This window comes from Stegodyphus dumicola, chromosome 5 (assembly GCF_044657685.1).
Source record: "Stegodyphus dumicola isolate Sdum_Otavi_A_Nest chromosome 5, ASM4465768v1".
Taxonomy (NCBI): Eukaryota; Metazoa; Arthropoda; class Arachnida; order Araneae; family Eresidae; genus Stegodyphus; species Stegodyphus dumicola.
In genome coordinates, this window is record NC_140772.1 from 40,178,864 (window position 1) to 40,193,578 (window position 14,715).

Consider the following 14,715-nt stretch of genomic DNA (forward strand, 5'->3'; position numbering starts at 1 on the left):
CATGCATTTAGATTTCGAACTATTTCTTAATGATTTTTTGTACGTAGTAAATTACGGATATCATCTTTATAACTTTGAAACAAAAAACTAACAATAGCGAAGTATTTCATTATAAATTTTACATATTTTTAGTGGAAAATACATGCACGGAACAGCTTAAAAACACGTACGTTTCACTGCCGTAATGCAATGTTTTGAAGTTACAAACATGGACGCCGCTTGTTCGGGAGTTTCATTCCCCGATAGTGGAGGAAACTGCAAACCCGCCCTCTTTATATTCTAACCTCCTTGGTTTTTAAAGGTTGCATGAGCGTGTACTTCCGCTGCCACTAGATTCAAATATCTGCAAAAGTAGTCTCAATCTCTGTGAACAGTCGTCATCTGAAATCATTGAAAATAAATAGACAGCAAATTCAGAATCTGTTTGACAAGAATTTTTGATTGCAGCTAGCTTTTGTCACTTAGACACTGCGTTTCGCTATTTTAGCCTCTCTTAAGGGGCAAAAAAATCCTCTACCTTTTTATCTCCATCATCGTTGGTTAGGAACCAAGATCAGTAAAATACTTATGATATTTTAGAAACCTTGGTTATGAGCCTCTGATAATCGCGAAATTTGAAACATTAGCGCAATTTTACAAGCGTAGTGAAGAGAAAGACCGGGTACCTCGCTCTGACTTGAAGTTGAACCGGAGCAGTTGAAGAAACAGCGCTGAATGGTTTAACTTTAGTTTTTTCAAAATTTTCAACGAACGTATAAAATGAGTATGCATGATTACATTTTCAAGCAGTCATATAATGAAAGCACATTAAAAAGCTTAAAATGAATAAACTGACATAGTGCGCAGTTAAAATTAAATTTTCGTTACTTACTACTAAAATCAGTTTTAATGTTAATGGGCTATATAAGTCTTAACACTTTTTTCCTAATTTAGATTGATAATGTTTACGTGGCTTCTGACCTGCATCAGGCATTAAAAGTAGTAAAATTGCCTTCCTGTATTATCTGCTGGTTCACGCCTTGTATTTGATGGGTAAGTTTGGTGTTTAATTATATTATAGATGAATGTATGCCGAAAATGCTGAGTTTCTTACTCTTGGGAGAAAACATAACCTACCGCGTAGATAAATATTCATCTTTTTAGTCGTATAGGAGAAGGTAATTTCACGTGTAATATTTTATGGTGCTGTTGTAGCATTTCAAAGTGCAATTGTTGTATATAAATATAAATATGAGAGATACATTTTAATAGTGTTCAGATATTGATGACTATCTAAGTAATTCTCAAATATTTGACTTTTATATGTTGAATATTAATATTGATGAATAATTTTGTGTAACTTTTTCCAGAATATTATCAACTATATCAAAAGCTAGAGATTTATTAAAATCTACCTGTTTAAATTATAAATGTGATTTTTTTTTTTAAATTATGTTAATTTATTGTTTATCAAAACATAGATTTAAATAACCTTTTTAAGGGTTACCCGAGAAATTAAGCTGTGTTTATGATCAGCAGGTGTATTTTTGTCTGTTTTAAAGGACATTAAATCAATTCATAAATCCTACACCTAGTATGGTTTTTCCCAAGCGTAATATTAATATGAGTGAGTTTTTTTGGGGAAAGTGCAGAATCACCCACTGCTTGGTGCATTTTAAGAATTGTACATATTTGGTATCCTTGTACACATCAACCTATTTTCACTTTAGAAAACGTTCCAGAATAGCACAAAAATGGCATTGTGCACTCCCTTCACTTTATCCATGTACACATTGACCTATTTTCACTTAAGAAGTCAAAGAAAATTGACAAAAATGCAATTCTTCTTACTCTTGTAAAAAGCGCCAAACAAATAAGTGGACTATTCTGCACTTTAGCCAGTTTTTTTAAAAAACAACCTGCATGAAAGTGTTCTTGCCATTTAGCAGATAGCCATTCATTGAGTGCTTTGGATTCTGGTTACAGAATTAGGAATCGGAAATGATACAGATATATTGTTGAATATCGTAAACTTTTAATTCCTTGCCAATGCTCAATTTTTTCTCCTCATATACCATATATAAAATTGTATAATATGTATGATATATATAAACCATGCAGTTTAAAAAGCTTTAGTGAAAATTTCCCCATTTATCAAAAATGGCTGTCATATCTTCTTTGGTACCATTTTGTTATATTTTTTATGAAATAATTTACTGTGATGGAATGTTTGTATTTAAAGCTAGAAATTTTAAGTATGTATATAGAAACCTTCAAAAACTAATGCTTATCTAGGAAGCTGAATTATATTTGGAATTTTATTATTCTTAAGAGTTAATTATCTAATTAGATGTTTTATATCGATAGAAATGAAAATAAATTTATAATGAAAGTAATCTAATTAATGAAAGTAAATTATTGGTGAAATCAGTAAACTAATATTCAACAAAACTGAAATCAGAATATTTAGAATATTGTTAAATTTCTGAATCTATTATCAGAGTGTCATGCCCACAAAGTAATCATGATTAATGCCTTCTGTATTAGAAATTAATGAGGCGACTGCATAACTGTTGATTGTTTATATTATACTTTGTGTAAGGAGAAATTAACAGCATGTGTTGTTACTTGACTGCAGCAGGATTGTGGCATGTTGGAAACTGCGGTCTATCTTTCGGTGTCATTGCTGCTTGTGTTGATCAGGATCCCATGACTGTCTGGCAGATTTTCAATTGGTGTGTCCAGGAGAGTAGTACTGAATGCCATGCAGTATCTAGCTGGCCTGAACACCCTGGAGGACAAACATGTTATCCTTGCAAATGGTACAGCCATGTCGTATAGCCCGAGTCAGGAACTTAGCTGGTATGCATGTTGAAAATTACCTGCATGGGTATGTGGTGGTGTGTGCAGCAACATAGATGTCAGCATGGTGACCATTATATTGACTTCACTTAATGTAGTAGAATAGAAATGGGATGACTTCACTTAATGCAGTAGAATAGTAGAGGTGGTGCGAACAATGATGATGGACATCAAAGTAATTACTTTTCTTTTTAGAAGTAAAACAACAAAAATCAGCATTATAGTATTTGCAAATTTCCACAGGACTAGTTTCAGTGGTTTTACTGAACCGTCATCCTCAGTTGCCAAAGTGGGAAAAAAAAAAAAAATATGGTTGATCTTTGGATTATGGTAACTTGGCGATTTTGTGGCAAAAATTTGACAACCAACTCTGCTACAGCAACCCCCTATTTTTTTTTCGCCGCCATTTTGTCTTCACGAAGTAAAGACATGTTTCTTTTCTTTTTATTTACTCAACACTTTTTCCAACAATCTGCTAGCCGAATTACACTTATGCTAGAAATTTTATGGAACAAAACTGCTTAATCATGACAAATATTAACTGCAAAATTGGGAAAAAGTGCAGAATCGCAAACTCCTTGCCACGTTTTTCAAAATCGCACATACACAGTAACCATGTACACGTTGACTTATTTTTACTTAAAAAAAATATCCCAGAATTGCACAAAAATGGCATTGCGCACACCCTTGACTTTATCCATCTACACTGCTATTTTCTCATAAATTACAAAAATTTGCACGAAAATGCAGGAAAATTTTCTGAATCTTTAAACTCTGTAAAAAGCATATATATGAAATTACCTGATCACGAAAAAGTATATACCCTATCCAAGGATGAACATTTCCACGTATAATATAAATAAAATATCCAAAAACTTTTACCTCTAAATTATCTATTATAAACGTCACCAACGAATTCATAACAAAACATTAAAAATGGTTACAAATACTTAGTGTTAAATATTTAAATTATTTCCATGCACGTTTACTTCCACTCAAACGTATACCAAATGGCTACAAACATATAATTCACAAAATAACTATCATTTAATTAAAATATAATTAAACCATGTACACGTCGATTTATTTTTACTTAAAAAAACATCCCAGAATTGCACCAAAATGGCTTTGCGCACACTCTTCACTATATCCATGTACACTGCTTTTTTCTCAAAAATTAGAAAAATTTCACTAAAATGCATGAAAATTTTGTGAATCTTTAAATTCGGTAAAAAGGACATATATGAAATTACCTGATCGCGAAAAAGTATATACCCTTTCCAAGGATGGACATTTGCACATATAAAATAAATAAAATATCCAAAAACTTTTACCTCTAAATTATCTATTATAAACGTCACCAAAAATGATTACAAATACTTAGTGTCAAATACTTAAATTCTTTCCATGCACATTTACTTCTACTCAAACGTATTCCAAAATACTACAAACATATAACTCTCAAAATCACGATCATTAAATTAAAATATAATTAAATTAAAAAACACTACTTAAAATATAAATAAGCACATACATTAAATTAATAAAAATTAGCTTACAATCCTAATTACTTTAAACTAAATCATTGCTAATAACAATTTTCCAATAATACCATATTAATTTATTTACTCCTTACATTTAGAACAATGCATAAAAATAATATCCTCAAATAATTAAAAATACTAACTTACCTAATCTTCTACAGAATCTTGAGTGCATGGCGGATCACAAAATGTCCATTTTCACCAGGTTTCTTGCACCGCCATTCAAACTATCTGTAATATCCTTCCTTTCACACAATCTCATTTCATTCCCACATATTGAACATTCATACTTATCCGCAATTAAGCAATTCTTTTCAATTACACATAAATGTAATAAAAATTTCGGATTTACTTTATATACGGCCATGGGATCCAAATATTAAACAACACTGTTTCACAGAACATAGAATGAAACTACTGCTATAAAGTACAGCAGATATTTTTAAAAATATACCCCCTTTTCCGATTAAAGAACAGTGATTCGTCCATTAATGTCACATGACATATCTCATGATCTCTCATTTCCCTCACACACAATAATGCGTAATCGGAACTGAGTACTTCTCGCATTATTCCCAAAGTCCTAGGTAGTAACCTTTATCGCCTCCAAAATGTCGCCAAACTACCTGTTACCATATTCCAAAGATCAGCCAAAAAAATAAATATCGCACTTTGGCAGCTGACAGTGATGGTACAGTAAAACCATCGAAACTAGCCCTGTGAAAATGTGCAAATATAACGCTGATTTTTGTTGTTTGACTTCTAAATTAATATCTGTATGCCATGTTATTTTACCTTTTAACTGTCAAGTTATTCTGATGTCTTGGGTGCATAAATTGTCAATTTTTTTTTATTCCAAGGTTTGATTCGCAATCAAAATATTTAAAAAAATGCTGCGCACTTTGAACTTTAACCTCTATCCTTTGAAACCTTCAGTAAAGTGCTGCCATCTGTTGAATTGAAGCCGAAATAAACTTCTCACGATATATATTTGGGTATAACAATACGATGCACTAAAAAAAAATTAGCCCGAGTAATATTCGGATGTGACATCTTGGAATACCGGTACTGTGCCCAAGATTATTTTGGGCATGACAGTTAAAAAGTTAATTATAGGTACTTTTCCTTAATTTGTCCATAACATTGTAAAACCATAAGAATAAATAATATTATATAATAAGGCTTAATATTTGATAATAAGACAATAAGAAAAATAAATTTAATTGTAAAGGGGGTTGAAGGGACATTACTCATGTCAATTAATGTGTATTCAATTGGTAACTGTTTGCCTATTGCTTCTATAATAGAATCAAAATAATTCCTCACACTTGCTTCTTTCTCCAAATAAATTGTGACAGGTAAGATGTGAGATGTTACCTTATGGTACCAAACAACGGGAAACTGAAAAAGAGAATTTCGAAAATAAAAATGACCTCTAAAACATAATGAGATATGATTGCCAGATTTGAGGGTGGATAAAGGAAAAATACCTCAAAGTAGCACCTCTTCATCTCTTTAGACAAATCTCGGTTCTACATACAACATCATGATGTATATTTTGTGTATGGAAATGTTGAGGGAATAAGTATTACCAGTTTGCATTTGCTATTTTCATAGAGGCCCAGCACCTGGCATGGGTTGTCATTGGGTCACATTCTAGCCTCTTTTTTTTATATTTGCAGTAGCCAATAGTGTTAGCTGCCATAACATTTTTGGCATGTTTATGCCCAGATCTGTGGCGTAAGTCTTGAGGCCTATAATGTCATTTTTCAACAAGGTAATGTGCCACTGCATGTTGTTCATGCTGCCCTAACCTTCTTCAACATGAAATATCGATAACTGTCATCCAAGCTTAGTTCGATTCGATGGCTGGTCGAATTGCAGCTATTGTTGCTGCCGGTGGTGGTAGCTCTGTGTGCTGAATTCTACAAGCTGTGTATTCTAAATCACCTGCAAATTCTATCATGTATTCATCCTAATATACTGTATGTATACAATTAGTAGGATTCTGCTATTTGCTTTCCTTTCTGGTGTAGCAGTTTTAATGTCCTAGCAGTATATTTTGAATGGTCTTTCAAAAAACATCATAAGGTACATGCCTCTTAGCTGAGTGCAAATGATTTAATAATGATTAGGAAAAAGGAATGCGATAAATTGTGGAATATGGCATCCACAATAAGCGTGTGTCATATTTGGTGTGCTGTCATATTGAAATTTGCAGGTCTAGCTGTTTCTAATTCTTTTGTGCAGATTTCCAAAAATTTAAATTTATTATGAATCCTTCATTTTAAATATTAGGTGAGTGAGGAAGAAAGCATTTATTAATCTCTCAAAAGATACTGAATATCCATTGTAAAGAAAAACACAACTCTCTTAGCTGTTATGGCTAGTAAATTACAATTTTCCATTTTGTTAGAAAAATGTTGACTTAATCCTCTCTTTTTTATTTTGTTTATGATTATTCCAGGCTACCACAATTCCATATTTCAGATTTTTTCCACTCCTTATTTTGGATAAAATTAGTAGCTTTTGAATCTCGCCAACTTTGATAGATAGATGGCAAGAATATTTTTCATTTTGTACAAAGATTCAGTGAACCGTCCTAGAATTAGCATTATAGATTTACTGTAATTCAGTAAAAATGTATTTGCTGAAAGCAGTATGAAAAATTTGGTTAATAATTTAGCTGAGAGATTAATCTGTGGGGATGTATTAAAGAATCTGTGAAGATTTTATCTCTCAAAGCTTAGTTTTTTTTTTTTTTCCTTTCAAAAACATAAAATTGGAAATTGTATTTTATTTTAAGATAAGGTATTATATCGTACATTTAAAGATAAATTTATCTAGAATCAGGACAATAGATTGTGTCTAGCAGTTATGTAAGTGTTATGAAAAGCATGAAGATATGTAAATAAATAATAGATAATTTTTTCTTGTCTCTAAAATATATTAGTATGTGAAGCAGCTGAAGCAAGTTTTATAGAATGTTTCAAAAAGTTTTGGTGTTGAATAAATTATGGGAATTTATTTTAATAAATCATTTTTCATTTTTAATTAAGTGCAGATCTTAAACTATTTGGTAGCTTCACGATATTTTATTTAAACTTAACATCAGAAATTAGAAATTTTATTTATGTTAATAAATTAATTTAAAGAATTGTATTTTATATTTCATTACAAAATTAATGATTGCTTTTGGTTTTCAGAAAATTAATGTTTAAAGATTTATAAATATTCTACAGATTGTTAATTATTTCTTGCCAGATGGATGCTTATTTATATGCCATTCTTTTCTAATTACTACTACAGTTTGTTTGATGCTTATTTGTATATGTCATTCTTTTCTAATTACTACATCGTTAACTAATTATGCTTATTTTCAATTAATTATATTTTTATATTATTAAGTAATTTTCATTTATAATTACTTTTCAAGAAGTTTGATTACAGTTACATCAAAAGTGTTGCCATTAAAGAGTATTTACATCTGTATAATATCTAACAGAAATGGAATTATCTTATTTTTTCTTTTGTTTCATATATTTTCATCCTTTATATATAGTATATATAGGTACTTCTTTGTTATCAGGACCAGATTTAGTAATGTATACACATACAATGGATGGATGTGTATATGTATGTACGCAAGTATATGCTCACACCATTACATACATATGCATGCGCATACATACATTTCTGAATCCAGTCCCGATAACAGAAGAGTACCTATATATGTGTAAAATATAACAAAATACGATAGCTGCTTTAAAAAATTATTGGAGACCTCAAAATTTGTTCTCCCCCTAAATTCGTCTGTTCTCCCAGATCCGAGATCTTTCTGTGTTACGTAACATTTTAATGCAGATACCTCTTGTCCAATCAAATTAATTGCAAACCAAAACTCTCTCCAACTCGAACTGCAACTATTGACTCACTCCCTTCTTCCTCTGTGTTGCAGTGTTCTCTTTCGCTTACACTTCCTTGCTGGCAAGATGCTACTGTTACACGCTGCAGCTTATTTGCTTAAGACGACATCATACTTTAAAATGAAGCTTATTGTATTCAACTATAACTGTGCATATCTTGCTTGCAAAAGAATGATTTGATATGCATAAAAAATAAAGATTGTGATCCTTTAAGCTCAGTTGTGCTAAATGCATCATGTTTTTCGACTCAGCCCTACCTTCAGCTACTACGGTCATCTATGTAATATTGTAAGCTGTAAAAGTTCCAGTGCTTTCATCTACGCATTTTAAAATCATAACATGTATATATTATCACAAAATTTTTTCATTTTTAAATAAATTTATTCCGAGTAATTTTCATGCGATATGCTGCTGAAAATTAATCAGTGTAGACAAAAAGTAAGAAATCTAGAACCAGTTTCATTAAGATCCCAAAGAAGTGAAATTCAGTAGCATTAAATTTCAAAATATCCCCTATAAACATGTAAAATAAGAATAAAAGAAATGTGAAATACTAACACCTCCAAAAATTATAAAACCAGAAAAAATACATAAATGGAATTCAATCACGTCTGATATAATGTTATCAAAAGGAGAATACATGACTAAATTAACCCCGTTTTCCACTTAAAAACTACTGCATTTCTGTAATCCAAAATTAGCTGATGAGCCGTTCTAAAGTATTTAATTATAACAGTTCACCCAATATTTTGAAGTCTTTCCCGATGCAGTGTAAGTAAAAATGTAAGTCCGATAAAGTAACTGAAATTACTTTAAATTGAAAATAGAATTGAAATAATGCAAAACTTACTCATTGTTCACAGAGTCAATCCATTAGAGACATAAAGTCATAATACTAAAATTATTTCATATTAAAAAACTCAAATGTTAAAACAATTAAGTACACTTTTTCACAAAATGCAAGATTAAAATTGAAAAATATATATTAAAATATAAAAATACAAAACTTTCAAGAAATAAATAGAGAAAATTTATAACCAACTACAAATTGCGAAACAGAAACCAGCAGTCAAAGCTTTAGAATCACAAAGAATGCCTAGGGTTGCCAATTTAGTATCATTGACAAACAAAAGCAAAGAAGAATTATCCTAAATGGTGATTTAAATGCTTGTAAGAAATTTAAAAAAAAATTAAAAGAGGAAAGGAAGAATAGAAACCAGGTTAAAAAAGTAAAACGTTTTCACATCATAGGCTTATCACGATGACTAAGACTTAGCATTTTGACAAAGACATGCATTTTGTGAAAATGTGTCTCAGTAGTTTTAAACATTGGGTTTTTTCATATGAAATATTAGTTTAGGTCTCTAACAGATTGACTGTGTGAACAATGAGTAAGTTTTGTATCATTTCAATTCTATTTTCAGTTGCTTTATTGGGCTTTGATTTTAACTTACACTGCATCGGGCAGGACTTCAAAATTTTCCGGTGAACTGTTACAATTAAATACTTTGAAATAGTTCATCAGTTAATTTTGGATTACAGAAATGCAGTGTTTTCAAGTGGAAGGGGGATGCAGTTTACTCTAATGTATCCTTCTCTTGATAACGTTATATCAGATTTGATTGAAGTCCTCTTCTTTTGTAAATTTTTTTTCTGGTTTTTTGTAATTTTTGAGGTTTTAGTATTTCACATTTCTTTAATTCTTATTTTACATATTTATAGGGTGTTTTGAAATTTAATGGTATTGAATTGTGAGAATTCACTATTCAAGAAACATACATTCATGCAGATATTTCATTATTTAGTTTCTTTAAATATAATACAGAGTGATAATATTTGGTGGCAACAATTTGGAAAGTGATACATCTGTTTATGGTCATTCAATGCAAAATGCTGTTTCGAGATTAATAGCCCTCCTAGGCTACTGTCCATTTGGGCTAATAAAAATCAAAAACAAAATTAATTTTGCTGTATTTAAAAGTATTATTTAAAAAGCTATGTTCAACTCATGTCATCTGCAGGAGTCACATCAAATATGACTTCACTTTTAGAGGCTACATAATATTTTCATTAAATGTTATACAGAGATGACCTGATGTGTTTAAATGAAAATTGCCATCATAAGTGTGAAATTATGCAAACTGGATTTATCTGTGAAGTATTCCATACAATCAGTAGAAATTTTAATATATTTCACTTTGTGATAATTACATTGGAAGAAATTTGTGCTTTGATGCAGCAAAAGAAACAGAAGACTGTTATTTTCTGTTGGCAGTCACAATTACAAAATCTGCTGGCACTTATTTAGGTTATCTGTGTAAATTCATTACACAATCTACCTTTTTAAAATGGTATTAAATAATGCCTCTTGATTAATTCTTTTTGCTTTATTTATATTCAGGTAAATTAATGCTCTCTACATTCTTAATTCCTATTTATGTTGCTTACTGATAACTACATTAAACTAATTTAAATTGTTTACAGTGTTAGTTGCAGTAAGAATTTATAAAATTTAACATTTTTCTTTCACACACTTAAATGAAGTAAAATAAATAAAAGAAAAAATATTTACAGCTTACATATGCTGTGTTACATTTCCAGAAAACTAATAATCAGTTTTACAAATGCTTATATAGAATAGCCTGCCTATAATAACAACTTAATGGATTGGCAGCTTTATCCTAGTATTGTATGCAACTTGTCATAAACTGCTGTATGCAACCTTGATGTTGTGTGTCTTTGTGGGGTCTTTTTGGCAGCAAGATGAAAACCACTGTATGCTTGTAATTCAACCCGTTGAAATCCCATTGAACAGTATGGCTGCATGAGAGTTTTTGAAAGTGAATTTTTCTTAAAAAGTCTTCCATGAACCCATACTTTTTCTTTAGCAAACAACCCTCAAGTGATTTCCCATGATCAAAAGAATTTTAATCATACTTCATGGGGACTCTCTTTCTGACCTTTGCTAAAATTGACGAGATTGAAATGAATACCTGCAGGTGTTTTTAAGATTTTAAATTTGCCAGCAGTTCCAGATACTAAAGCTGCAGCTAATAATTTTCATTTTTTTTTAACCCCAATCAAAATTACTATTTTAAATGAATTTAGGTAACCATTCGGAAATTTATAGATCTGGTTTCTTAAAACAGTTTCCTATTCTATGTGTATAACATTGAAACTTTTATAATATTTGTATTTTTTTACAGTTTACTTTTAATTTATTGATCTTGTGCTGAAAACTTCATTATTTTTTTTTGGGGGGGGGTGTGGAGGGTCTACCTTATCTCTCTGAATCCATGTATTTATTTTGCAGGTGTACAAAGTTCTTCAATGTCTTATACAGAGTTGGAACAAGGTTATCAAGGTTTAAAGCAATCTCGGCCATACTTTTATATTGGAGAAGATGAATGCTCTTTGCCTCATAAGATGATCAAAGTAATTGTAATTACATTTATTTTAGTAATATTTTTGGTTTTGTATATCAAATAACTGTTCTTTTCATGAAAGTGAAATTTTTGCATATATACATAATTATATCAGCACTGTTAATTGTTCATTTCCCTGCTTTTAGCTGAAGTAAGTTACAACAGACAAATTTGTATAGCTACAAATATGCATATTTTTTTAAAGGTGAGAGAACTGGCTGGAGGTAACTTTAGGAAATACATATTTTATTCAAAAGCATTTGGAAAGTTTCTGTGCAATAACTACTGGAAATGTTAATACTGACTCAGAAGCATATAAGTGTTTCTAAATTGTCTACATTGTTATTTACTGTATTCTGCTGTTGTAGTGTTCTTTCCATCACATGTTTATTATGTTGTTAGTAACAAACATTTTGATGGTCCATAACTCTGCCATGTGAAAAAGATGGAATGAGATTCTCTTATGCATACTGCTTCTTTTCCAAGCATGTCATACAGCTACCAAGCTTGCAGTCAAATATCGAAAAGATGTTTCTAAAGAAACAATATTGAGTTGAAAACTTGGTTAAAAGCTATTTACTGTCTGCTTTTATTCTAACAGATTCCATATTCCTTCCTATTAATGACGAAGTGAACAAGTGATAGTACTGGTCCATCTAAGTTTAAATCTGCCTGCAGATATTCACATCCTCTGAAAATTTTGAAGGAGGCAATAGCTATAAATTTTGAGTTTATTGAGGATTATTTTATATTTTTCTATAAAATGGGTCCGTTTTTTCATTTTTATTATGCAAATAAGTAGTCTAATTTTTTCCTTGCAGAGGGAGTCCTTTATACAGAGGCTGTTTATGCACTTTTAGAACAATTTTTATCAACAAAATATAAAACATTGTATCATTTTGCAATAATACATCATTTTACAGTTGATTTAGGGAAATGTTGTTTACTTAAAAGATAATGACATGTATGAACAGGTTTGAGGTCAAAGTCGGGCCTTTTTCTCCTTCCAAAAAGATATATTTTTGTAATCATAAAATAAATATTTGTAAATGCAAAAAACAGTAGAATTCTTATAATATGCATATCTAAAAAAGCAAGGGTTGTGCAGATTAGTGAATTTTTCAGATTTATAGGCTATGTTTTTCTGAGTTTTGTTACTTTTCCCTTTCTAATTTCCACATTAAATCTGAATTATTTGCATGTAAATAACTAATTAAAACATACTCATACTTTAAGAATAGTTTAATCAAAATTTATTGAATATAAAACTTATATTTTTAAAGCATAACAGTATACAAAGAAAATGCTAGTAAATTTAGTGCAAAGAAAAATTTTTTGAGAACGTAAAAATGCGTCAAAGAACTTTATGTAAAAAGGAGTGTGTATATTCAATAACAAAATTGCTTTCAAAGTAAATTTTAGTATGCCCTTAAATGGGAGAATAAATAAATAAATATGCTGTTTATAAAATCCCCCAAAATTTTCTAAATTTGATTTGTCGGCAAATTTTTCCATTGCATTTTGCATATACACAATTAGATTAATACCACTGCAAAATTTGCTAAAATTCAGTTTTTGGTTTATTGAAAGATAATTTCTCTTTTCTTTAGTCTCTTTTTTTTGTTTATCACATTTTCATTTTTAATGTCAGAAAAATCTTTATATAGTAAATCCTTGCAGAATGCAGACTTACGATTTTGCACATGTGTGGTTTCTTAATTTTCTCCATTTAATGTGTCTAATGCGAGAATTTCAATTATACATGGCATGCTGCAAAGCATCAGCCACATTGTGATAGTTCTTTTTAATGACTGGTTGAAAATTCATTCATTATAGATGTCAGACATTGCTTAGAATAGCAAAACCTGAATTTTAAAATACTACTGATTTTTGATAATGCTTCAGGACATGGTGCTAAAGCCCTCAAACCATTACATCCAAATGTAGAGGTTTTATTCCTTCCTCCAAACATCACTTCCTTAATCCAATCACAGGATCAAAGAACCTTAAAAGCATTCAAAGCCTATTATGTCAGGCATTTTTAAGTCCGTGCAAAGCATTATATTCTGTCAAAGTTTGTACAGAATTTAAGGAAACCCATCTGTGATGCTTCTTTAAATTTGAACACAATGTATGAAAAGTTATGAATAAATAAATCATTGGCATGTACTGTGCAATTTAAAAATAAACTGCTCAAATTCAGAATTAATATTAATAAATGCTGCAAACAAACTTATTTTAACAAAGTAGGACTTTATCTAAAGCAAATTTGCTGATATTTACAATCTGCTTTTATTATGAAAAGAGAACTCTTACAGAAACAGCAAATGCTAAAAAAATCTGTAATGATAAAATCAGTTCACTTCTGTCCAAACATGTTATGTCGTATTTTTATTAAAAAGTTTATTTCATATAGTACTTGCAAGAGAAAATTTCAGTTATGTTTACCATATGCTTAATTTTCTGAAGACTGAAATTTTGCTTGCATTTAACACTCCGAGCATTATGGGTAAGGCTGTGAAATTTCAGAGTTTCTAAAAATGTCATGAATAAATATTATTGTCTTGATTATAATTCCAAAATGATTGTCTTAATTTGTACCTTGATTCCTTTTCTTCCAATATACATCAAGCATGAAATCGGATCCCTTAGAAGCTGGCAGAAATTTTAATGTATATTATGAATAAGATGATGTGTAATGAACCTTTCTGTACAGAGTTTTACATTTGTAACCCTGAGAAGTTTAAAATTGAATGCAGCTCACAGTCATTTCTGTATTAAATGATCGTGAATTATTAGAAGTCTGTTGTATTACATAGGGCGATTAAATATGAACAATCCTTTAATGGCTGAGATCGGGATGGGTATTTGTATATGTTTGGGTAGTTGAAGTCATTAAGTGGTGTTGCCTAGAGTAAGAGAACCAGACCAGCCAGCTTGTCCTGTGCTTTAGTTAGTAGTCCTTATGATGAGCGAGAG

The 14,715-nt window shown here is 30.4% G+C and overlaps 1 protein-coding gene across 7 annotated transcripts in view; it reads left to right on the forward strand.

Moving 5' to 3' along the window:
• The first annotated feature begins 358 nt into the window (after nt 1–358).
• Nucleotides 359–14,715, forward strand: part of l(1)G0196 (inositol hexakisphosphate and diphosphoinositol-pentakisphosphate kinase) — a 170,357-nt gene continuing 156,000 nt past the window's right edge. For 2 of the 7 annotated variants that reach the window (XM_085816606.1, XM_085816611.1), the window contains exons 1-3: nt 360–763; nt 934–1,032; nt 11,625–11,752. In XM_085816606.1, coding sequence (XP_085672732.1) covers nt 1,029–1,032; nt 11,625–11,752 — 132 coding nt within the window. In that variant the 5' untranslated portion in view covers nt 360–763; nt 934–1,028. Of the gene's footprint in view, nt 764–933; nt 1,033–11,624; nt 11,753–14,715 lie in introns of those variants that run through there. The other 5 variants (XM_085816612.1, XM_085816608.1, XM_085816607.1 and 2 more) reach the window with 5 other exon arrangements.